Source organism: Biomphalaria glabrata, chromosome 18 (genome assembly GCF_947242115.1).
Source record: "Biomphalaria glabrata chromosome 18, xgBioGlab47.1, whole genome shotgun sequence".
Lineage (NCBI taxonomy): Eukaryota > Metazoa > Mollusca > Gastropoda > Planorbidae > Biomphalaria > Biomphalaria glabrata.
In genome coordinates this window covers 2,723,336-2,750,700 of record NC_074728.1, presented here as the reverse complement: position 1 = coordinate 2,750,700, position 27,365 = coordinate 2,723,336, and the positions used below count along the sequence as shown (strand labels likewise).

At 37.5% G+C, this 27,365-nt stretch overlaps 1 protein-coding gene across 1 annotated transcript in view; it reads left to right on the top strand.

The window, feature by feature from the left end:
* The window catches only part of LOC106052273 (NXPE family member 3-like), a 36,109-nt gene extending 8,744 nt beyond the window's left edge, over positions 1 to 27,365 (top strand). Inside the window, exons 3-14 of the mRNA XM_056016866.1 lie at positions 2,119 to 2,252; positions 4,936 to 5,059; positions 8,897 to 9,031; positions 9,512 to 9,750; positions 11,446 to 11,630; positions 15,751 to 15,933; positions 17,909 to 18,000; positions 19,052 to 19,101; positions 21,038 to 21,222; positions 21,922 to 22,011; positions 23,063 to 23,155; positions 25,689 to 27,365. Coding sequence (XP_055872841.1) covers positions 2,119 to 2,252; positions 4,936 to 5,059; positions 8,897 to 9,031; positions 9,512 to 9,750; positions 11,446 to 11,630; positions 15,751 to 15,933; positions 17,909 to 18,000; positions 19,052 to 19,101; positions 21,038 to 21,222; positions 21,922 to 22,011; positions 23,063 to 23,155; positions 25,689 to 26,102 — 1,924 coding nt within the window. The 3' untranslated portion in view covers positions 26,103 to 27,365. The remainder of the gene's footprint in view (positions 1 to 2,118; positions 2,253 to 4,935; positions 5,060 to 8,896; positions 9,032 to 9,511; positions 9,751 to 11,445; positions 11,631 to 15,750; positions 15,934 to 17,908; positions 18,001 to 19,051; positions 19,102 to 21,037; positions 21,223 to 21,921; positions 22,012 to 23,062; positions 23,156 to 25,688) is intronic.

Sequence of the window (27,365 nt, the reverse complement as noted above, 5' to 3'; positions counted from 1 at the left end):
GAGCTAGGACATAATTATCTTTCTTATAAATGCCTGATATTGATCAGTAACAAGCGAAGTATAATAACACTTTTAAAAAAAAAAGCCTAAGGGAAAAAACTTCATATTTACAACAATAATCTCAATAATATAGAAGTTACTTTTCCATATTCGATATCAGACTAAATAATTAATAGACCAATTAGTTAATTTTTTAAAACAATTTTCATGTTCTGTTTGGTTCAACAAATAATTGTATGAAGCTTCAACTTGGTGTGGGAGAAATAAGTTTTCAATTATCTAAGGGGACAAGACTCTGAATGTAAACCGTATCTCTCAATACTGAATGATTAATTCCCTTGATGGTATTTAAAAAAATAATTAGTTACCAGTATTTAATTGATTAAATGTTTAAGTATTTGTTTTATTCATGTCTTTATCTATGCCGATGAATACTAGTGCCAAGTTTCAACTTGATCTGAGAATGGGTGTGGGGGGAAATAACGTGTACAGATTTGTAATCATGCAGACAGAGTGAGTCATTTTTAAAATGAATCAAAACAATGTAAAAATAGACAAGATTTTTTATTTAAATCGTGCCATAGGGGCCCATATTACTTTCTACACACAAGTCTCAATTATACTCTTCGATTATTGCACCTTTTATCGTTTTTAGAGTCTTATATTTCTTCATCTTCTTCGTTCTCATTGTTATGTTGGAGTGTTCAGATGAGTAGACCAATACATGGGATGAACTGCGCAGTGGTTTCCAAATCAGGGAGCTCTCCATATAGTTTCCTTTCTATTGGGGTGATTTGGGGCCAATGTTATATATCATCATCAAAGTTATGTCGATTCCCCCCCCCCATTCAACTCACACACACACACAAAAAAGACTGATTTTGGCATACGTTCCACTCCCATACGGGATACCTTCCCACCCAGCGCCATTGTCGGATCACGAAAACGCTTTAAGTACCAGCCTAGGCGTCAACCTGCCTTGACTGACATAGATTAGAGGACCTGGTGGCATGCGGCTTCAGACCGAGACAGCTGGAGGTCACTTACAAAGACCTTGGGATACAAAAGACCAAAAGAAAAATTCGCTGCCAGGGACAGACGTAGACGGCGAAAAGAAAATCTAACTTGACCAACGGCGGACAATGGCTATGCTTGCGTTAGCTGTTTTAAAATATGTAGGTCACATCTGGAGCTGCGTAGCCATTCCCGCATTTCTCATTATCTTCGGACTCGAAGATATGCCTTATTAATATAATCATAACTACAAAAATTTATTAAAGCAATGTGCTTATCCATTTCTAATTATCAAGTTCGTGTTATCTTGTTTCTAATTACTTTTATCATGGGATTATCTTATGTCCAGTTAGTGCTGTAACCTGGCTCTCTATTTCTCTAATCACTTCTCTCGTGTAAGGGGAGTGGTGGCCAAGTGGTAAAAGGCTTGGCTTACGAACCAATGAGTTTCGAGTTTGAATCCCGGTGAAGACTGGGATGTTTTACTTCGGGATTTCTAGGGCTACCCGAGTCCACCCAACTCAAATGGGTATCTGACATTAGTTGGGGAAAAGTAACGGTTGTATTGCTTACCACATGACACCCTCGTTTACCGTGGGTCACGGAAACAGAAAGGGATACTTAACCTTTATTTTGCTCATGTAGTTATTTTGTTTATAATTGTTTCGTGTGGCTATTTTGTTTATAATTAATTGTCTCGTGTGGTTATTTGGTTTATAATTAATTGTCTCGTGTGGTTATTTTGTTTATAATTAATTGTCTCGTGTGGCTATTTTGTTTATAATTAATTGTCTCGTGTGGCTATTTGGTTTATAATTAATTGTCTCGTGTGGTTATTTTGTTTATAATTAATCAGCTCGTGTGGCTATTTTGTTTATAATTAATTGTCTCGTGTGGCTATTTTGTTTATAATTAATTGTCTCGTGTGGCTATTTTGTTTATAATTAATTGTCTCTTGTTATTAATATTATATTGTTTTTAATTACCTTACTCATGTGGTTATTATGTCTCTTATTGCTTCCCTCATTATCTTGTGTTGATTTACTTCCCTCGTGTGATTATCTTATTTCTATTAACCTTTCTGACTTTCATTTGACCCTCTAGCAAATTTCTTAGAGGTACAGAAGTGTTTCGGTTCCAGACCCAATTTCAAAGTTCAATGATCCTTTCTGCAAAGTTTTGGCCGTCGATGGTTGCCAAAAATGTACAGCATGACGAAACATCACGCAATACAACTGGTAGGTTGCTGCATACATTGTTTTTCAGTTTGATGATTGACTTATTATATAATATCAGGTGACCGAGCCTCGCTCGGATGAATAATTTGTTAAGGCAGGATATATACTCGAAGTCATTTTGGGAATATTGTTGTAATTACGAAAATGAACGATCGGGTAAAGACTATCAATCCGAAGAGTTTCTTTTTCGTTCTGTCAGTTCTCAATGTAATTGTACATGGCGATTAGAATAGAAAGTCCCACCAACAGCAGGCCTATAGAAAACCACAGCTCACGTCTTAACGTTTTACATTGCTTCTTTCGCGTAAAACTATTGGGCTATTAAAGGCTTGGAAGAAAGTCTTTGCAGTGTAACTTCTAAAATGGTTACTTTCATAATAATAATAATAATAATAATAATCTTTATTATCCGTAAGGAAATTTGTCTTACAATTTGTGCATTACGCCAAACAAAAAACATTTAATATTGCAATTAATATATTCATTATGGCTCTGAGACATGGAAACTTTACAGAAAACAACTAAGACTTCTTGAGTGCTTTCACCAAAGATGCTTGAGCTCCATGGTGAACATACTTTGGCAGGACCGCATTACAAACAGCGATGTCCTTGCCAACGCCGGTATGACAGTATAGAGGGACTTCTTATGGTCCGGCAGTTACGCTGGGTAGTGCAAGTATCCCGTATAGGAGACGAACGTATGCATAAGGCAGTCTTTTTTTGGTGAGCTAAAAGGTGGTCGACGTAACAGAGGCGACCCACGGAAACGCTTCGAAGACCAGCTTAGGTGTCAACTTTCCTTGGCTGGCATAGAAGAGAGCACCTGGTTGTATGCGGCCTCCAAACGAGACAGCTGGAGGTTACTCACGAAGGCCGCGGGATACACATTTGCATGTTTCGGCCTTTCGACGGTGTTATCGGTATCTGCGTTACGTTCAGTGTTACCTGCATTTGCGTTTGTTTGCGTTTCGACTCCGCGGAAGCACCTAACTATATATTGTTATAAACTTGGTGGTGACACAAATGGGGGGTAGTGGTGTGTATGTAGTCAGCCGACGCAAATCGCCCTAGGCCAGCGCTAGTAGAGCAGTCAACCGTGACGAGCTTCGACGGTCAGCCGAGACGATAGTCAACATAATCGGCGTTGGGAGTATATTCAGGAGCGTCACGAGGGATGTAGTCATCTGACCACCCAGAATGGTCCAGCGACGTTCTGTCCGGTTCTAGAAGGCCATTAGGAACCCTATATAAAGAGCGGAGGTGTCGCAGTCAAGACGGTTCACGACAGAAGGTCCACTACAGCCCGGTTCAATACAGTCCGGTGTGGTTCTGTACGGAGCATTACGACGGTTCAGTGCGGAGTACTGTCAAGTACAGTCAAGAGGAACGGCTTCTTAATCTTGGTCTGCGATCGAGTCCGACACAACGAGCCTAGTGTGTGAAGTCAGTCCTGAACTGTTGAACCCAGTGCAAGCCCGGAACGAGACTGAGAGGCCACTGCAAGAGTTGATACGTCGGTACGGTGTTATCGGAGGAATATTTGTACAGCCTCTGTTACGTGTTGCAAATTCTACAGTATTGGCTTTTATTTATTGGACATTAAACTGCTACGTTACTTTGGAGCCCTGAGTTGTCAAACTCTTTAAGTTGGTGGTGTGTGGTGCAGTTTGCAGAGAGCCTGGATAGTTAGATTCGTAACAAATAACAATATATATATATATATATTGCTTGTTTCGGTCTTTTGCCGGTGTTATATATATATATATATATATATATATATATATATATATATATATATATATATATTTCCACTAATTGATCGATTGTATGACATATTCAGAAATTCTTCTAAAAAAATTAACACTTATTCAGTGAGTAGGAGAATAAATGATAAAGATAGATTCTGTTAATTTAGTCAGCATTTTTACAAATATTTATCAACTCAGTCTGTCTGTCTGTCTGTTTGTAAACTTTATTTCTCGAACACCCAATCTCGAATCAAGTTAAAATTTACCACAGTTATTTCGTTTACTTAACATCACAAGAATCAATTTTAAAAAAATTTAGCAAATTAACTATTGGTATTTAATTATTTCGTCTGCTATCTCTAAAAACGGAAAGAAATTGTACTGAAGTGGTGGTACACGCTGAATTTGTCCCCTTTATAGGTCGCCGCTCTAAATTAAACAATCAATATATAACTATACAATCTTCTCTAGTCATAGCCTCATTAACAAAGTTGTTAGCACTTCGACCAGAGGAGGCGTGAACCACGTGTTCGATTTTTTTTAGTGCTTTTGAAAACCTAAAAGTAAAAAAAAGTTCTCCATTCAGACCTTGTGGTCCATAGGGCAGATGATGTAAACGTCATCGGTTGGTCGTTGTGCTGGCCACGTGACACCCTCGTTAACCGTAGGCCACAGAAACAGATGACCTTTAAAAGCCTATTATGGTAAAATTTCAACTTGATCAGAGATAGGGTGTGGGAGAAATAACATGTACATTTTTTGTTTTTACCAGGCAGAGTGAGTTGATATAAGCTATGAAACTAGAACACTATTCGCAGCAAAGTATTATGCTTGGTAAACTTAAAGTGCAAACTTACCTCGATCAAACAATACTCGCATATGTCATCGGACAGTCAATTGTTTTGTAACTAATCTCCAAACTAATATGATCTTAGATGCATCTGCTCCGAAGCTCGTGGTTGCAAAGACAATACAGTCACGAGCTACAGGAGAGGTCAGTTGGTCATCTATCAGAAATACTAATATTACTATGCAAGAAATAAGAGCCAAAATTAACAGGTAAACATCTTGTCAACATTTTAGTAACCAAACAGCAAAGAGACAAAGAGAGACGAAGAGAGAGAGAGAGAGAGGGATTGTGAGATACAGAGAAAGATAGAGAGAGGGAGAGAGGGAGTGATAAAGACATTGAGATTGATAAGGAAGAGACAAAGAGATAGATAGATAGATAGATAGATAGATAGATAGATAGATAGATAGATAGATAGATAGATAGATAGATAGATATATAGATAGATAGATAGATAGATAGATAGATAGATAGATAGATGACAGATAGATAGATAGATAGATAGATAGATAGATAGATAGATAGATGACAGATAGATAGATTGGTAGATAGATAGAAAGATAGATAGATAGACAGATAGATATATAGATAGATAGATAGATAGATAGATAGATAGATAGATAGATAGATAGATAGATAGATAGATAGATAGATAGATGACAGATAGATAGATAGATAGATAGATAGATAGATAGATAGATAGATAGATAGATAGATAGATAGATAGATAGATAGATAGATAGATAGATAGATGAGAGATAGATAGATAGATAGATAGATAGATAGATAGATAGATAGATAGATAGATAGATAGATAGATAGATAGATAGATAGAAAGATTGGTTGATGATTGATAATTAGGTGTACAGATGTGATGACAGATAGATAGATTGGTAGATAGATAGGAAGATTGGTTGATTGATTGATTGATAATTAGGTGTATAGATGTGTAGGTTTTCATGCATGTTGGTAGATGGGTGAGTAGGTAAGCATATAGCTAGGTAGGTTGTAAAGTATACATGTTAGATGTATAAGGTATGTGTATAAGTGAGTAGCTAGATAGACAGACTGGCCAAGAATTATATGTTTGATAACTTGTAATTTTGAATTATTTTTTTTTACATTTTATCGTTATAACTGATCCTAAATTGACTATGTTAAATTAAGTCCTACTAATGTGCTGACCAACAAGGTCTAATATAATTTAGGAGAATATATAGTTTATCTACTATCCACGTCATTTTATGCAATTAATTATTTTGCGTTTACAATGGCTCACCTCTTATTGAATACATTAAAATGGTTTGCATTGCTTTCTGTTACCTGGCATTAGAACAAACAAACAAAAATAAACAAAGTAACAAGACGAAATAATGAGACATTCTTTTCTATCAAAGTCACGAAACGAGAAGATTGCCTAAACTCCCTAAAGCGTTGTCGCGATGTCAGTTTCAAACAATGGCTCGTCTAAGCCTTTTTTTGCTTATCAATCTCAGGAATTGTTATGCAGTTCCTTTTGACAGAACATAAAGGGGGGCATAAATCTTTTCACAGTGTCAGCTGGATGTCTTTTTATTAGTACATAACGACCCAATGTTTGAACATTGGCCTCATGGTGTGTATAATACTACTGTCATTCACGCACAGCGTCTAGACCACTAGCTTTGATAAGAAAAGAGCACAGGACTTAAAAGTTAGGTACACGCTTTTGAAAACACATTACATCAGGACTGCTAACAAGTTTAATTGTGTAGCGCGTTGAAAGCCTTGGCATTATTTATGGTTTAAACTTCCAACAATCTCACCCGCACTGCAGTTCCCCAATGATTCGACCAGAGGAAAGTAATATCCGATACAGTTTGGGACAAGTAGCGCCGCAGATTCTGCCAGGATGCAGGACAGCGTGCCACAATCTGCATAAGGGTCACCAGCTCAGTGTTGTCCCCCGAATCCTTTCCCGTGTTTGAGTATAGCCGCAACGCAGCGGAGGTTTGGATTCAGAGTTTTTCATGGGTAGCAAACCAAGGCCAACGAGCCCCCTCCTGTCCGAATCTTATTAGTTTAGGTTCCAGTTGCTCGCCTTTGCCCCTTCTCCTATCAGTTTCGCCGGACTTAATATCTGAACCTCACGTGAAGGCCAGGAGTTGAACTGGTTGTCAGATGCTTTTTAAAACGCGTGCCTTTGGAAGCATTTATTAGGGAATGATGGGCTTAAAACCATTACCACTTCCGGCGTTAATAACCTTGTGGAACTAATTTTGTAATAAGAAATCATATAAAAGACAGCTATACCCCACCTCGATGAACTTTCCTTCACACTATAGCTGTTATAACCTGTGACTTAAGGATATACAACGAAACTGTTACGAAACATATGGAAAATAAAAACAGCGAACGGGTAAGCTTACAGAAGATTTTATTTCTAAAACAAAACATAAGTTCCTTTTGGCTTTCTTTAAAAACGTATGACCCCTGGTTACTCGTTTTATAATTTTTGAAATGCTGAGCACCATCGCCCCCCTTCCCGCCCCCCAACCGCACTTATTTTTTTAACAGAAATAAATGGGTATTTTAAAATAAATCAGTTAATGATATGCAACGCGTACCCCCTCAAAAGTCTTCCCGTACTCCAGGGGGTACGCGTACCCCACTTTGGGAAACACTGCTTTAAGCAAAAGTAAAAGAAATGTCAAGTGCGATACAATGTATTCTAAAGAAAAATCGAAAATCGCAAGAGATTTTGAAGCGAATAGTTTTTAAAAAATCGCAAGGTCGCTATATTGAAAGAGTCCTGTTTCCAATTAAATGGTTACAATTACACTGTGCTACTAGCGGAAGAGCTTAGAACTTTGATTTTGCTTAGAGCTAAACTATTTGATTCACCTTCGAGCTAAACTACTTGATTCACCTTGAAGCTAAGCTATTTGATTGACCTTGGAGCTTAACTATTTGATTCACCTTGGAGCTAAACTATTTGATTCACCTTGGAGCTAAACAATACGATTCTCCTTGGAGCTTAACTATTTGATTCAGCTTGGAGCTTAGAACCTTGATTCTGCTTGGAGCTTAGAAATTGGATATTACAGTGTTTCACACAAAATTATTATATGCTTTTTAAAATTACTCAGACCGTCAATATTTCCGTATGGCTTACAGCGGACACACTAAAAAGAGATGCATTTATACATTTCCCTCTAGATATGAAACTAGGGAGGTATCCCTAGAGAAAATTGAATTTTAGGTCTAGGATATCGATTTTTAACTAATAACATCATTAAGTAGATCAATCATTTTTCTTTACATTACAATCATTTTTATTGCTTAAATCTGTGTATAAAACATGTTTTTTTTAATGTTTTTTGTAAGGGCTATGATACAAAATCTTAATAAAATTTATACTTTAAACTCATTTTTCTCAAAATGTTAGTTTTTGCACATGTCATTGTGCTTTACTAGGAATTTCTCCTAAACTACTTGATAGATTTTGATGAAATTTGAAACGCTTCTTAAGGACATCATTAACTTTACTCGTACAATGATTTTTTTTCAATATTTTATTTACTTTTTTTAAAAAGTATTTTTAATTAATAATTATCCAGTTTTTTTAGGTCTAAAAAATACTAAAAATTCAAAAATTTGTAAAAAATTTAACATACTTAAATCTTTAATTCTGACGTTGTACCAATTTAGAGGATCCTTTTTCTTATCTTTTAATTCAATTTCATGTATTTCTGATCAATAGTTTTTACAAAATTCAGATTTTTAATTTGTATACAATAAACAATATGGCCGCCATTACCATGGCAACCATCATTCAAAAAACTTTTTTTTTTAGCATTATTTATTTTAGAATATCATTATATGTTACCATAACAAATTTCAAAGGCCTAGCTTTAGAAATAACAAAAATGAGATTTTCAGGGATACCTCCCCTTAAGAACAGATCGAATTCTGTGTTTGAGTAGTTATACAGCATTGTGAATTTGTCTTTGTGCTATTCAATATTGTACAACGAAACATTCAACACGTCATAACGTCTCCGCCAGAGCTCGGAACTTGTCTATACAGAACACCAGTGCCTGCGCCACTGTCCACCTCAATACGTCGCAAGCGTGGCGGTCAACAACAAAGGTTGGCTTTACGAACAGGACCGACTTTCACAGGATGTCCCTGGCTTCTAGGTATGAGATGTGACGTCTGTTTTTTTTTATGACTATTTAGTGATGATGTTATATTTAATATTGTGTTTACAATATAATGATCATTTCACTTTAAAAAAAAAATACATAAAACCACAAAATAATGTTTCTTAATTAAAATTATAGTTATAATGTTACAGCTTTACCTGATACAACTTTATAAGGATACAACTTAATACTAATATAACTAAATACTGATATAACTGATATTTTTATCTTTTAACTTGACTCTAAACAATTGGTGGACTTTCAACTGCGTAAGGACCGTGTCTGAATCACTTTCCCACATCCCACGTCACACAGCCCAATTTATCTGGACTCATTAAAATAAACCATATGTATTTTTCATCATATAACACTCATTTGTAGATGCCTCACTCAGCGTACAGTACACTCCTGCATAATAAATTTAAACTTATATGTATTTTAAATAATTTCTAGAATCTTCTTGTAACTTCTCAGGTGTGGAGCTCTTTATTACGAGGAGGTGACAGAACCGTCACCGTGGCCAGAGCTGTCAGCATGGGAGCGAGACTACCTCTCCACCCCGCTTGTAGAAAGTTTTGACGACATCGCCTGGGCCAATACATCAGAGATAGAACTGGCCAGTCTGGCCGGATTAAATAACTCATTTACTCTGGGGTCAGAGGTCAAGTTCACTATTTTCCTTTATAATGGCCGCAAAGAGCGAAGAAGATTGGGTAAGATTGTTTCTATGAACTCATCAAGAGATGAACTAATACATGTACTCTCTGAACCGTATTCTTTAATAAAACTTGAGCCAAATCTCATTTTCTTATTTTGACAAATAGGGTTACCGTCTAAGAAAAAAAGTATTACGTAATAAGTGGTTGGGTGTAGATATGGTGAAATTCATTTTGGTTTGCATTGGCTCGGATTACCTAGCACGTTTATTTTGTGTTGTCAGATTGGCGTTTACACTGTGGAACGTTTTGCTTTTCTGCATAGAAAATAAAGAGAAGAGAACCATATGAGTTCTTCGTGCATCCAAAATGACAGAGGAGACCTATTTTTCTAGCAAAGTTTATATCGACTCACTCTGTCTGTTTGTCAGTCTGTCTGGTCAAAAGTTTGTACACGTTTTTTCTCCCACACCCAATCTCGGATCAAGCTAAAATTTTGCACAATTATCTCCCTTCCCTGACAACACAAGAATCAATTAAAAAATTGACCAATTAGTTCATTAATTATTGGTAAATAATTATTTTGTTTGGTATCTCAAACAGTGTAGAGAATTTCTACTTGACTGAATTAATGGTATACGCTGAATTAGTCCCCTGTTTACAATATGGTTTGAGTCATAGTGAATACAGCAGGAAAAATAGGACGAGATTATAGAAAGAATAGATAACTATAAAATCTTCCATGTTCATAACCTATCCACTAGCAGAGAGGTTACCGTGTTTGCTTGAAAAGTCCGAGAAAGCTTGTGCCTTTTCAATTTCAAGTCGTTCATCCCTTTTTTTTCTAAATGCTTTTTTATTGTTAGTTCACATTTAATAAAATTAATTACATCACTTATCCATACTAATTGATACAAGTACGATTATAATAAGCTTTTTTTTTTTATTATTATTTTCTTATGTTGTTTTTTTTTTTTTGTTTAAATTTTTACCTTAGTTAAAGGTTTCCGCTAGGACCTTGATTAACTTGATTAGCAAGAATATAGCTTTTCTTTCCGGACCACAGTTCAGTTAATTAAACTTGTGAATTAATACACCGTCTAATTATATTTTATTATTAGTGTGTTATAGTTACCCCTTACAAAAAGTACATCCCCCAACCTATTCAGACCTTGTGATCAATGAAAGCAGATTATGCCAATCTCATCAGTTTCTACAGCTAACTGTTAACAAGGGTCGGCATGTGACCAGCACAACGACCAATCGCCGCTACTTCGAATAGGGTTGATTCCTTAGCGTAGTAAAAATCCCAAAGTTGAAAAACTCAACAGCTTGAACTTGGCTTGTCTTGGCTACCTAGAAAGGGGGCTCGACACCCGACTCGGGCAGAGTTGCGTTTACTGAGCGCCTAAAGGCAGCACGGAAAATCAACTCCTAGATACCCCCTCCCCCCACTTGTCCACAAATGAGATGGGACCAAAGCGCTCTGAGCATGCTATAAGCATGAAAGTAGCGCTATATAAAAGCTATAATAATAATAATAATAATAACATCTCAGTACGGATGCCAAGCGATTTACCACTCCATCTCCAAGTTTCACCTTAGATTAAAAGACCTAAGCAACTAAAGTTGCCAGATCTGGGAAATGAGAAATCCTAGACAAATAGAATGCCTTGTTAGCTGAGATTTATCTTCGTGTCTTTATGTCTATGCCAATTGCTTTGAATGCATGTCTGCCGTGTGTGCTGACAGGTGGCGATCAGGTGAACGTGTGGCTGGTCAGTGACAGCCCCAAGGCCTCTATCGCGGCTGATGTCACTGACAACAAAGACGGCACCTACACGGCCGTGTCACTTTTGCCGTGGACTGGGAAGGTCAAGGTCAAAGCCGGAATAGCGCACCAGAGGGAGAAATTTAGAATGATGTTTTTCATCCAGGTAAGGGTTCTCTTCTAACGGAGAGTTCTCTTCTAACCGAGAGTTCTAACCTAACAAGAGTTCTAACCTAACAAGAGTTCTAACCTAACAAGAGTTCTAACCTAACAAGAGTTCTCTTCTAACCGAGAGTTCTAACCTAACAAGAGTTCTAACCTAACAAGAGTTCTCTTCTAACCGAGAGTTCTAACCTAACAAGAGTTCTAACCTAACAAGAGTTCTCTTCTAACCGAGAGTTCTAACCTAAGAAGAGTTCTAACCTAACAAGAGTTCTCTTCTAACAGAAGAGTTCTAACCTAACAAGAGTTCTAACCTAACAAGAGTTCTCTTCTAACCGAGAGTTCTAACCTAACAAGAGTTCTCTTCTAACCGAGAGTTCTAACCTAAGAAGAGTTCTCTTCTAACCGAGAGTTCTAACCTAACAAGAGTTCTCTTCTAACCGAGAGTTCTAACCTAACAAGAGTTCTCTTCTAACCGAGAGTTCTAACCTAACAAGAGTTCTAACCTAACAAGAGTTCTCTTCTAACCGAGAGTTCTAACCTAACAAGAGTTCTAACCTAACAAGAGTTCTCTTCTAACCGAGAGTTCTAACCTAACAAGAGTTCTCTTCTAACCGAGAGTTCTAACCTAACAAGAGTTTTCTTCTAACCGAGAGTTCTAACCTAACAAGAGTTCTCTTCTAACCGAGAGTTCTAACCTAACAAGAGTTCTCTTCTAACCGAGAGTTCTAACCTAACAAGCGTTCTAGTCTGAGAGTTCTCATTTAACGGAGAGTGCTAGCCTAACGGTTTAGAGTCAAACAAAAGATTAAGCCAAATTTAATTTTAAGATGATTATTTTTTTTCACTGTGTGGCAAATTACTTAATTATTTTTCCCCAAACATAAACATAAACTATCAAATTTAAAAAATATAATAATAATATCGTTAGAGCCGTTTTTAAAATACCCGTCTATCCCGTTTCCAGCTTCCAGAGTTACACTTTTTGAACCCATGAAGAAAAGGCAAACTATTTGTAGGAATTGAATAGAAACATATCTGCGCACTAACGAAGAAAGCAGGAGTTATATAGTTTTTTTCCATCGTGGTTCGATGCTGACCACTTTGGTCATACAGGAGCACTGGCGGATCCAGAACTTTGGAGTGGGGGGGGCGATTTTTTTCCAAACCCTAACCCTAACGCCCAGTAAACCCTAACCCTATGAATAAACGTGCGTACAGCATTTATATATATTATATATATATATATATATATATATATATATATATACATATTCGATATATGAGAATAAAATAAGACTGTTTCTCAATCTCAAACAGGAAAAAAACAGTCATGTTGAGGCCTTTCTCTTGCACGCTTGAGGGTCTGGGAAAGCGCTGTAAGTTTTCTCAGTGGGTTTCGGGGCGAAGCCCCGACGCAAAAAGCGTTTTCTTGCATTTTTCACGGCATAAACGCATTCTCCTGACATCTGCAGCTTATTACATATTAGTGGGTTTCGGGGCGAAGCCCCGACGCCATAAGCGTTTTCTTGCATTTTTCACTGCAGAAACGCATTCTCCTGACATCTACAGCTCATTGTTTATCAGTGGGGTTCGGGGCTTCGCCCCGACGCAAAAAGCGTTTTCTTGCATTTTTCACGGCAGAAACGCATTCTCCTGACATCTGCAGCTTATTACATATTAGTGGGTTTCGGGGCGAAGCCCCGACGCCAAAACCGTATTCTTGCATTTTTCACTGCAGAAACGCATTCTCCTGACATCTACAGCTCATTGTTTATCAGTGGGGTTCGGGGCTTCGCCCCGACGCAAAAAGCGTTTTCTTGCATTTTTCACGGCAGAAACGCATTATCCTGACATCTGCAGCTTATTACATATTAGTGGGTTTCGAGGCGAAGCCCCGACGCCAAAACCGTATTCTTGCATTTTTCACTGCAGAAACGCATTCTCCTAACACCTACAGCTCATTGTTTATCAGTGAGCCCCGACGCCAAAAGCGTTTCCTTGCATTTTTCACGGCTGAAACGCATTTTCCTGATATCTACAGCTCATTACTTATTAGTGGGGTTCGGGGCGATGCCCCGACTCCAAAAGCGTTTTCTTGCATTCTTCACTGCAGTAACGCATTCTCCGGACCTACAGCTCATTATTCATTCTATTATAAATGACCTTTTGAATAATGTGTTCTAATATGAATTTATAGTCCCTTAATACACTGCAAATACAACCGATTTGTTCTTTAAAAAGATAAGATACCCAACATATTTAGATTAAGGCTTTGAGGATCGCCGCCGAAAAAAAAAAATTCGATTAATAATATTCAATAAAATGTAAGCATAAATTGTGAGTTATAGTCCTAAATTTATTTAACTAGAAAAATATGAGATAGAGTAAAGGTTGGAAAAAGTCGACTAGGAAAAGATTATATGGCTTTTGAACTCATCTCAACCGTGACTGTTATATTTAAAAATTTCGTTTGAATTATAACTTTTCCAAAGCAAAGTCTTTCTTAAAATAGTTATGATAAATTCATGTGAAATTACACAAACTCTGTCTGGAAAGGGGAAGGGCGGTAAAATGAAAACGGTTAATCCTCCCTCCTTTTTATAATTTCTGCTAACGATTGCATTTTGAATTAAAGAATAGAGGTTGGGCGACTCAATATAAGAATTTACTTTATAGCATATATATATTATATTAGTGACAGATTTTTTTAATTTTGTAATTTCTTACTATAATACAAAAAGAAAAAGTTTGTCCGATGGGGGGAAGGTGATTGCATGTATCGCACTTCCACTTGTTTATATTATATAGATATTCGACTAATTTGGTTCACATACTATGATTTCTCCATTAAAGTAGGACCGCCCCCCCCCCCACTCAAAGGGTTTAGATGGGAAGGGCAGTAGAGGTATTCGCTCCTCCCCTTCCAATCGGCCAAAGATGAACGACATAATATAAAGACCGATTAAAATACCAATAAAAAGTTTTAATCATATAGATATTTAATTGATTCTGTTAGCAAGCTTTGATTTCTACAAATAAATAGGACCGCCCCCCCCCACTCGAAAGTTTATGGTGGGGGGGGGGCGGATTGATGCCATCGCCCCCTCCCGAACCTACCAGATCGGCCAAAATAATAGAAGGGGGGGGGGCGAAATAATCTAAAAATAGGTTGAAATATAAATAATTAGTATATATTATTAACATAAGTAATAAATTCGTATACAAATTGTGTGAATTCTATACTAAAATTAGTCCGCCCCCCCCTCGGGGGGGGGGGTCGGCCGAGTGGGGGGGGGCGATCGCCCCTACCGCCCCCCCCCCCCTGGATCCGCCAGTGTACAGGAGACTTGTATGGGGCGGGGGATGACTAAGTGACGCGTTGAAAATTTGGATTAAAGTGAGGAGGATTCTCGCAACACGTTGCCCTAAAGCCCATCCTTTTCCAGAAGCAAGATTTAGTCAAGTTGTCCGGGGACTGACCAGAGACTTTCTGTATGTCTTGTCCTGCTCTAGAGTGCTCCACAGCACTGTACTGGTAGTTTCCTTTCTGTCCGATTTGTCTTGTTATTGTGATAAATCGACACACAATGTGAGTGAATAATAACAACAAAAGTAGTTTCCCTTTTCAGGCCTTGCGATCTATGGGACAGATGATGAACAATTCATAAGTTTCTGTGGCCCACGGTTGACGAGTTTGTCATGTTGCCAGAACAACGAACAACCGCCTTTACTTTTTCTCAAATAATGTCAGATACCAATTAAGGCTGGGTGGTCAGATGCGCCCTAATGTTCTCAAAATAAAAAAATCCTAGTCTTGACCAGGATTAGAACCCAGGACTCCTGCTTCGGAAGCCAAGCGCTTTACCAGTCAGCCACCGCGCTTTAATATAAAAAGACAGGTATTGCAGTAATTGTGCGGTTCTTTCACTTTTTTTGAGTTTGCTTTTTTAAATAGCAAAGATATACTAATTAAGATTTTGAAACCATCAGATTACACAAATTTTGCAACTACCTTTCCTATAACAATGATGTACATTTTTTTTACAACTTATAATTTAGATGTTCATTTATAAATGTAGTAACACAAATTTGCATTAGACATTTATTTCTCTCCTCACCAGCGGGTATATAAAACTACATTCTGGCACACTGGGAATTTCGTCAGCCCTAAAGCATCCGAAGCCACACCTTGCTCCGCCCTGCCTTATTTACTCGGCTTCAGAAATAACGAATTTTGCAATTTGACGGAAATCAATGGTTTCCAATGGTACTGTGGTAAACCCGTCAAGACAGATGTGCTAAATGTAAGTAATATTCCAATGGTACTGTGGTAGGCCCGTCAAGACAGATGTGCTAAATGTAAGTATTATTCCAATGGTACTGTGGTGGACTCCTCAAGGCAGATGTGCTAAATGTAAGTATTATTCCAATGGTACTGTGGTGGACTCCTCAAGGCAGATGTGCTAAATGTAAGTATTATTCCAATGGTACTGTGGTGGACTCCTCAAGGCAGATGTGCTAAATGTAAGTATTACATTACGCATTCAGAATTTTTTTTCTGCTTCCCGACGACGGCGTTGGACCAATCAGGAAGTCCCACGTTCGATTAATGGAAAGCCCAAAAGAGTAAAGCGAAGACGTCTAGCACGGTGTAGCAACTTCTGTTCAGATACGGCCTAAGGGGGTTGTAAGTGGCCCCGTTCCTGAGAGCACCCCGAAAAAGCAGAAATTTGTTTTTGTCTACTTTGTTGACTTTTTATGCTTAATGTTTTCTAAATGTTTCTGAATCATTAGTTTTGTGTATTATAAGGCAGTAAACTATCATTAGAGGACTGGTGATAACATTTTTGTAACAATAATACGGTCTTCAGTATTTGAGGCGGACGAGCCCGTTTGCTCGACGAGAGGTACGGTATATCTTTAACACGCTTACGGTTCCCGATCCCGCATATGATAATCAACCGGGGCCCCGCGTATTCCGCCTGACACGGACCCAGCGTACTGTTAACGCCATCTGTTAAACCGTTGGGGCACCACACATGATCTGTTGACCGTCTTTCTCTATTTTTCTCTCTGGCTTGGATAGAATCTATTTCAACGACAGGCCCGTCCATTCTTTTAACTCTTTCTCTCAGTAATTATTCACCACATTTTGGTGGAATCAACGTTGGTATCGTCAGTTAGGAGAGAAAGAGTTAAGTCATCGTTTTTTCTGTCTTTAAAGACTTAAAATGTGTAGGCCTAGCTTAGACTTGATACTCGTTGGGCTGTACCTCCAAACATTTGGTACGACTAAAAATGTGCATGCGCCTTATTTTCTGAATGAAGAATGTAAATAAAACTTCAACAAACTTCTTTTTGATACCTAAATAAACTTAACGTTTAGTACCCACACAACTTTCAACTTCAATACAGATGTATTTAGATATACAACTCGTTGAACGAAGCCTCTTTCTGTCACTCTTTTTGTTACTCTTTCTGTCACTCTTTCTGTCACTAAATCTTTCACTCTTTCTGACTCCCTTTCTTTCACTCTTTCTATCTCTTTCACTCTTTCTGTCACTGTTTCTGTCACTAAATCTTTCATTTTTTTCTGACACTCTTTCTTTCATTCTTCCTTTCACTCTTTCTTTTGTTTAAACAATACATTTTTTAAAAAAGCGATCACCCAGATACACCGCTCTTTCTCCCCCCTTTGCAACTGGTCCAGAAATTAGGCTAGACAAAAACAAGTGGTAAAAAAAAATATTACTAATTGCACAGGTTTCATATTGTTAGTCTAGAGTCTAGAACAATTACAAATTTAATTACATGACTGATCTAAACGAATTAATACATTAATTAACACATTAATAAACCAATTTTAATAGTTTAATAACAGTTTAATATTTAAAGAGTCTTTTGAACCTGAAATTAATTTCTAACAGTAAGTCTTAATCCTTAAGTGCAGCATAATTTTGCTACAAGTTTACTTGATGCTATAAGTGTATCTCAGTGTTAAAGGCAGGGTGTTTAATATTGGGTGTTTAATGTAAAGTGTGTAAAATAGATTTTTTTATCATAGTTTAAATTGAGGTGTTTATTAATATGGGGTGTTTAAAATAGTGTGTTTGAAATAGGGTGCTTAAGATAGTGTTTCTGAAATAGAATTTTTAAAATGGCGTGTTTAAAATGAGTGGTTTACAATAGTGTGTTTAGTGTGTATGTTTAAAATAGGATGCTCAATATAGGGTGTTTAGTTTAAGGTGTTTAATATATAACGTTTATTTATCTTTTAAGTGTTCGCACTTCATTTCGGTGACGAGAATGGACCGAGACACAATTCCGCCTCTGACAGAGTTAGAGGAATGGCTGTTAGTCACAGTACGTAGGTCAGTTGTTGGAGTTACTTATACATACATTAGTTAAAAATGCTTAAAAATTGAGTTTGTATTGTATATATTTGATATAGTATATTGTGTGTGTGAGAGAGAGAGAGAGAGAGAAATAGAGAGAGAGAGAGAGAAAGAGAGAGAGAAAGAAAGAGAGAGAGAAAAAGAGAGAGAGAAAGAGAGAGAGAAAGAGAGAGAGAGAAAGAGAGAGAGAAAGAGAGATAAAGAGAGAGAAAGAGAGAGAGAGAAAGAGCGAGAGATTGAGAAAGAGAGAGAGAGAAAGACAGAGAGAGATTGAGAATAACAAAAGAGAAAGAGACTGTGAGAGTCGTCTTCACCTTTACCTACTCCTTAGTCTGCTGGACCATTGGGGTCAACTATTTCTCTCAAAATATACAAGTTATTTCCCTTATTCGAGAAAAAAAATTAATTACACATAATTAGTGACTAATTAGTTTAATTCATGTTATTCTCAGCACAATAAATGTTTAAAATTTTACGTGAGAACGGATGTTGACTAAGAAAAACAAACTGGCATAATTATCTAAGGGGACTAACTCTATATATTTTGCCATATTTGTGAATACTTAAAGATTAATTCCCCTTGTTGTTAAAATCCAAGATACTTAATAAGCAGTAATTAATTGACTTAATAGTTATTTCAAGCCTCTGTTGCCTTGCAGCTATGCACAAACATTGGAAAGGTTTCAGGAGTAAAGGCTGAGAGAAATAATAGCCGGTGTCCTTTGCAGTATAATGTGCTACATCCTCGCATAGGCTTCAACGACCCTCATCCCAAACTGCATCGGCACTTGCCGTTTCTCTGGACCAATCAGCTGCGGGGAACTGCTGCGTGGGCCACATTGTTCCGGCCACACCTATTGCCCAGGCATTCATCTCATTTCAAAGAGATTATCCATAATTGCTTCGTAACTAATGGACGCCATAGATAGATTCCAGACACTATTTATTTCTGCTTTAGTAAAATATCTTTAGAGCTGAACTATTTCTCTTGGAAAATGTTACTGATGTGAATGTATTTCTATTTTAGCCTGAGGCCGTTCTTCATCGCCAACAACATTTCCATTGACGTTGTGCCAGGTAGGAACACCCGGTTAGCAGAAGTATTTCTTTCAGTTGTATTGGATGTTAGTTCTGAAATGAAGATTATCAAATCCTGGCCCAAATCTCCCAAATGATGGCAGGAGGATGAAGGCGGATGAGGTTGAAGGGCCTGGACATAGAGACGACAGTCCAGAACCCAAATACACAGCCAGGCAGCCGCTTTTATGGAGTTATGGGAAACGGTATCGTGGAATGCATGATCGAGAGGCTAAGTACGCTTAAACTTGGCTTGGCTTGGCTTGGCTTGGCTACCTAAGAAGGGAGCTCTAGCAGAGTTGTATTTACTGAGCACCTAAAAGGCAGTACGGAAAACCCTCTCCCATATTCCCCCTCCCCCCTCCCACTGGTCCACAAATGAGATTGGACCATAGCGCTCTGGGCATGCTATAAGCATGAAAGTAGCGCTATATAAAAGCTTTGATTTAATAGTAGTCTAAACCAAAAGACTAAACTATTAAATGTACATTTACAAGCAACATAGATTGCATTGTATCAGTTTCCTAATGACCTTTATCTAATCCCAATGTACTTTGTAATTACAAATAATAAACAAAGAATTAGAAACATTCAGGCAAAACAATATGAGACTTTTTTAAATGGAATTTTGTGCTTAAATGCATGGTCTACTACATTGGAGGGATTTTACCTCTTTTGTTGGACACTTATCGTCGATACTTATTAATTTCGTGGACTTTGTTTAAGTTATTTCTTTTCCCCCAAGCGCTTAACCCCCTCAGCCACGGCACTTCTTGCATGTGTAAATGCATGAAATTAATCTTAAAAGTTTTATTCAACACTTGTGTCTTGCTAGGTATCAATTGTTTTATTTTAATTTTGAAATATAGCGCAATGGTTAAGGCACAGTCTATCTAAATCACCTTGTATATTACCCGACATTACACTTACAATTGTTTAAAACGTCAACATCATATTAAGCCCCCCCCCCCCACAATATAGTGTCTAGAAGGTGTCATAATGTCGTGTTTTACGAAAAGAAAGAGTCGTGTATCCAATTTCTGCCATCATTGATTTCATCCTTATTAATTGGCAGGCATTACTTTCCTTGACGTCCTTCCATTTCGTTTAAGACTGTATTAAGGGCCGGATCTAAGGATGTGGAGTTCCCGAGCAAGATGTATTAGGAGGCCCCTAAAATTTTTCGAAAGCTGTAAATAAAGAACCATCTTAAAAAAATGAAAATACTTAGATCTGAAAGCAGGCTATATTTTAGAAGAAAGAAAAAGAGTTTTTGTACATTTAATCTACGTTTACTTTGAATAAAATATTTAATACAGTATGCATATTATGGATGGCTGCCTGGTCGTGCGGTTTGCGCGCTGGACTGTCGTTCGGATTTATCGACGGTCGAGGGTTCAAACCCTGCCCGCTCCCATCCCCCGTCGTCCTGCGGGAGGTTTGGACTAGGAAGTAAACTATCTTCAACTCTGAAGGAACATCCGAAATATGTAAAACATTAAACAAACAAACAAGCATATTTTAGTTTTATAAAAATATTATAGAGCCAGTGGTGGGTAAGGCCTTCAATAGATGCACTGTCGTAAATTCGAAGCTGTATTTACTTATTCCAAGCATTCTACAAGCGTAAACGTCTTAATCACTTCATCTTCTTAATCGCGACAATTTTTGCCAACCCTAAAAATGCGAAAAAAAAAATGTCAGTAAAGTTTCTGTCGAGTGGAGATTCGGACATATTTTTATCTCTTTCATGGAGGCCCCTTTCTATGTGTAGTGTCCTGGGCTGTAGCCCCGCTTGCCCTTCATTAAATCCGGCCCTGACTGTATTTTTTTTTTATTTGCTTGTTTAAGTTGTGCACATCTTTAACCTAACACATTAAAATATATATCTCATTCCAATGTCTTTCTCGTTACAAAAAAAAAAAAAACAACCTAGTGCCATCTTCAAACAAGACTGTACTGCCATTGCCAGAACTCAATTGCAATAAAAGGAAACTCTCATCAACCTTTGAAGACACAAACACATCCGGGTTTTTCTATAAAGGAGACTGGCGACCTTTGGCGTGTCAAATTCCAGAAGTGAACACAGAGACTGTGGTCACGTGTTTGAAAGATACTCAGGCAAGGATAATTCATATAGAGAAATAAGCAAAGTTCCCGATTCAGATTTTCCTATCTGTCGGCCAGGGGAGGTAACTGTCATCTGTTTGATCGACGGTTAATGAGGGTGTCATGTGGCTAGCACAACGACCAACTGCTTTAATTTTCCCCAATTTATGTCAGGTAACCATTAGAGCTAGTTGGACTTATGTCCCTGGGTTCGTAAGCCAAGCGGCTTACCAATCAGGAACCAAGCCCCTAATTCACGTATAGATAATCTAATAGTGCATTAAATTTGTTTTCTGATTTAGTATAAATCATATTAGGAGGGCCGGGGCTGAGTGGTAAAGCACTAGGATTCTAACCGAGGGGGTCCTAAGTTTGAATCTTGGTGATGACTGGGATTTTTCAATTTTGGGATCTTTAGAGCGCCTCCGAGTCCAGCCATTTCTAATGGCTAACTGACACTAGTAGTTAATGTTGGTCATTGTGCTGGCCACACGACACCCTCGTTTTAACCGTGGATAATAGAAATAGATGACCTTTACATCATTTGGCCCATACATCGCAAGGCTCATTTAGTTCATAGTTCATTTAAAATACATTATATATCTTTATTATTAGAAATGAATCCTTAATCCTTTTTTAAAAATAGTGTATCGTCCTAGTGATGAGATTTAGTACACCAGATAAAAACACTGTAGACTTTCTTTTGGACAGGTCATTTTGGTAGGCGACTCTAACTCAAGACGACAGTACGAGCTGTTAACAAGCCTCGCTCCTTGTCAAGACAAGATTGAGAGAACCGCTGTAAGTTTAGTACTATCTGTACAATGAGACTGTAAGTACATTTGTGGTACACGCCTCTGAGACTCGACTCCACTAGATATTTATTACGATACATGTGCGTGTTTTGTCGGTCGTTGATGCAACAGAGGTGCCACGGTCGTCATTTAGTCTTAGTTAGGAAAGGCGACTCCAGAAATTGAGACAGAAAGGTCGTGTTATTGTAGTGAGTTAGATTTTGTTAAAGAATATTATTACTAAAGTATATTACATTTATTTTATCTCACATTAGCTTGATTATTTGTCTCTATCATAAATAAAGTTATAGTTAGTATTGTTATCAAGGAAGTTATTTGAAGTTTTATTACTTAAGGAACAGTACGCCTAAAGCAGTTTAGTTGTCTACCAGCAGTTTGGTGCTACAAGTCAACGACCGACAAAGGGTTTAAATTCAGAGTTGTTTGTTTTCTTTCTACTAGTTGGGTAGCCAGGCTAACGAGCTCCTTCTGCTTGAAGCTTACTGGTTAAAGGCGCCAGTTACTCCAATTTGCACCTTGTCCTATTAGTGCAAACAGTTTCGCAGGACTCAATATTGCTGATCAAAAATGCTCGTCTTTCTGTCAAACGTCTCTCGCTTGTTCTGTTCAGCCAACACAACCAAAACCATCCGCTCACCTTTAATTAAGATTGCATAAAAAAACGCACATTCACTCCCCAACAAACGGACAATGTAATACAATAGGACTATGCCATGTTATCATCTAATCTAGAGATATTGAAAAGGTTAATTGAGTGCTGTCAAGAATTAGGTTGCCTCGTTCAGTATTTTTCGTAAACAAAAGCAAAGCCAAAAGCATGTCGATTAAATCCTCCATCGAACTGGCTCTAACAACATAAAGAGATGTCACACAGTTGGACGTAATCTTGTTTACCTGTTAAGGATTTAAACTAGGACTGCTGTCAGTGTAGGATGTACTACATAAATCTATCTATCTATCTATCTATATCAATATATATATTTATGTTTTTGTTTCGGTTTTAATGAAACACATAAAATAAACTATTTTGCTTTCAGAAAATCTGGCACGCGCCACTGCGCTGTGAGAACGAGACTACCAACATGTCCATTTCCTATTTCCCGCACAGTTTCCCGTTTTTAGGCTCTACAGTAAGTTAACACAGTTAGTGGATAAATAAGTAGGCCCTATCATTACATTGTATTCAAATAGGAACTTAGTATTTTAATTATAGCGGCTTTAATCAAGAGGGGAAAAAAAGAAAGATGCCCTGTCCGCTAGCCCTGAATCAGAGGCATACACATGTATGAATTGTGGCAAAGTCTGCTGCCGTTCTAGAATTGGCTTGATTAGCCACACCAGATTCTGCCTCGTCTCAAGATTAAACCAAAACCAGTGACTCATCTGGACGCATCCGTTGCCTTTCGAGACAAAAGGAGCCTTATATATATATTAAAATAAGAACACTGTTAATACGTTTTGAACCACAAAAGAGATACAAGACACCGATAGCAAAGACATTCAGACACACTCTTTTGTTTCCCTGGCAATCAAATCATTAAATAGAAACTATCTGATAGAAACATTTCACATGTAAATCCCGGGCACGCTACCCTGCCTCATAGTGGCGCCAGGGTGGAAACGATCGTAAGAGGAAACGATTAGGCTAAAGGGTAGCAAAACAAGACTCCCGTGGGGGATGGGGTGCCTAAGGAGGTGCGAGAGCATCCTCATTGCACTGCGCGGAGTTGTAAAAAAGCTCCCACAACCTTGTCACAATTCAGGAGTTGTTCCTCAAGGGGCCGTTACATAAATGGCGTGTTCCGCACCAGTTAGCCTGGTATAGAAAAGGAAAGTGGCGGGGGTCTTAGTGTATGCTGTCTCTTGCAGCGAGTCTGACCCACCCATCAGACAGAACAGTGTACACCGTTCTCATTGAGGCCGGTGAGAGGGAGCTCTTGTTCACTTTTGCTGGCCTAGAGTTCCAAGAGCCGAGGGCTCAACTCTACCTGACAGTTGAAGAAGAAGAAGATTCACATGTAAATTATCAGTGAGTCATGTGTTAATGTACATTCTATTTTTTTTATAGTTACAATGTTTTGTTTGGTATAATGCACAAATTGTAAGACTAATTTCCTTACGGACAATAGAGATTAACAATAATTAATATCATTACTATTATTGATTATTGTGTACAATGTATATTTCAATCTTTCGATATTTTATTGCAAATGTTAAATAATTAAGGAATATGAATCAAATAAAAAAAAAACCTATAACAACATATAACGTGAGTTTTGGAATAATTACAATTTGTGTAAACTTAAATAACAACTATAAAATTATGTGTAAATAAAGCGTCACTTTCACTTCATAATATTAGGTTATAATGGCAATTAGACTAAAAATGAAATTAATCTTAGTTTGATTTTCATATACCTGTACAATGCTTATGTAGTTTTCCAGAAATAGGGTGTTGGGGTCAGGGATATCTGATATTGTGTTGATTGTTCTGGAGTAGAGGATACTTGTATCATTTTTTTGTCTTTAGGGGGTTCATTGGTTAGGTAGTATGTCTTTGATATTAAATAATATTTCTATTACTATTATTATATTTTTAGGTTAATCACTTTTCAATTGTTTATGATTTAATACTTGTGAATTATGATAACTTACAAATAAAAAAAAAATAAAAAAAAGCCCACAAAAGAGGCAAGATGGCCCATAAAAGAGGCACATAAAGCCCAAAAAAGAGGCAAAGAAAAGAGGCCCAAGGCCCAAGGATTCCTATGATGATAAAGCTAAAACTGAATAGCGCAAATTCTGAGGTTTCCTTTAAAAAAAAAATAATAATCTTAATCTACTTCAACTTTTATTATTGTTTGGGCTAGCTGGCTCAAAAAGCTATACAGTATAACAAAGTATTTGATCCTAATCACTTAGAATTGACATTTGGGAAAATTATTGATTTTAGTGTAGAGAATTATCTAGTTTGATTTTTATATGCTTGCACAATACTCAGGCAGTATTCCAGAAATGGGGTGTTCGGGTCAGGGATATTTGATATAGTGTTGATTGTTCTGGGGTAGAGGATCCTTGTATCATTTTTCTGTCTCTGATGGTTTCAACAGTTAGGTAGTATGTCTTTACTATTAAATAATATTTCTATTACTATTATTATATTTTTAGGTTAATGACGTTTCAATTGTTTATGATTTAATACTTGTGAATTATGATAACTTACAAATAAAAATTATAAAAAAAAGCCCACAAAAGAGGCAAGAGGGCCCATAAAAGAGGCATATAAAGCCCTAAAAAGAGGGGGAAAAAAGAGGCAAAGAAAAGAGGCCTAAGGCCCAAGGATTCCTATGATGATAAAGCTTAAATTGAGTAGCGCAAATTCTGAGGTTTTCTATACAAAAAAAAAATAATCTAATCTACCCATGAAGTTATGACTGAATAGATGTAGTGTAAAACAAAAAAGCCCAAGAATGAGACAAATATTACTATCATCCACTGGATATGTCAGCAGACGTCTGTATAAATGTCCAAACGTGTAGTACACAAACCTAGCTCGAGATCACAACCGATCTGCTCCTGTGGTTACAAAATGTTTTTAGCACTAGCCGTACAATCATCCATTGCCTATTTTATAATTTTTATTTTATGTTCTCTTCTGTCTAGGGAAGGTCACTGAACAACACTGACCTACGTGCAGAGACGAGAGTCCTAGATTCGATCCCCAGCCATGGGAAATACATCGTTCATTTTCACCACTTCTTACACCTCGTCGCCTACCACCTGTCCTACTTGGAATACCGCCTCGGTCGCCTGCGTGAGGCCATTGAACGCCTATTGGCTAGAAACCCTCACGTGTTCGTGCTCTACCAATCGGCGCACAGCGTCTACAACAGGCAGTCTATGAACGGCGTCTTTTTCCAGCAGCTCCAGAGGCGTGTACTGAGAGGGCTGGGAGAGCGGGTGATGTTCGTCTACACCTGGCCCATGACCATGGCGGCGGACAACGACAACGTGCACCCACAGATCGCGCCCAAGTTTACGACCTACTACCTAGGCCATATATGTGGACGCCATTAGCTGCTATTACGAAGTTTACGACCTACTACCTAGGCCATATATGTGGACGCAATTAGTTGATATTACGGCATGCGTTGGTTTGATGACTCAACAGTGGCATAGCTAGGAATTTGCCATCATTTGTGGTCCCGCGCGGGGGGGGGGGGCTTGACCTCTTAAGGGGCCCCAGCATTTTGCGTAATATTTAATGTAAAAACACTCAGTTTGGGACCCTCACGTTCAAAATCTCCCCCTCCCTCCCCCCACCCTAGCTACGCCTCTGTGACTCAAAGAGGATACCATTGAAAACGTCATGCGCACTGCTAACATTTCAAATGTATTATATACTAGTTTTAGTAACGGGATACTGTCTTGGAAGTAAAATTAAATTTCACTGCAAATACAGATTATATCACCAAAGAGGACAGCATAGAGCTAACACTTTTATACTACAAAGGAAAATGTCCTTTATTAGTGTTGGCGAATGAAGGGTCCTAGTTGCTGTATTAAACCAATGTTAAGATCTAGATCTACAAAGTTTACACGAATGCATTTTAAAAAAGGTAGTAATCTAAGAGACTATTAGATGTTTAAATTAAATAAGAAGTTAAGTTAAAGATTCTAATCGATTCAGAAGTAGTTTGTTCACAGCTGTGGTAGTTAGTGTACATTGACGACCAATCGCATGAGAGGCAAAAATCACGTGAACCAATGGTATCAATCTTATTTGTCAACAGAAGATAAATATATAGGTCTAAGCAGTTCTTTTTTTTTTTTTAGTCTGGGAACTCATGTATATAGGAGGGAAGAAAGTTTAAACTTTATTTTTTATTGGATGTCTCTTTGTAGTATGACATTACAGAAATAACGGACAATCTTTCCAATGAGGTCAAACATGATGGGCTCATTTGATCATTGTTCATTGTTACTGAAAATCAAGAGATAAAATGGGTATTTCGCCATTTTTAGCATTTATTTTGTGACAAAATGACAATTATTAAATACATTTCTCACATAATAAAGAATACTCTTCAATGTTATCATTCAATAAAATGCGCGCAGATGTTGAACTATTTTAAACACGTAAAAACTAAAACTAGTTATTTTTAGACCATCATCTTCATTTAGTACATGCATTCATAAGCCCGAATGTATATGCAAAAATAACTGCAACAAAAAAAAAAAAAAACAGATTGAACATTTCATTGTGATTTTCGTAAACTTTTGAAGCAACTGTGTATATTCTGTGGATTATAAAAGAACATAAACTCACCAGATTGGAAG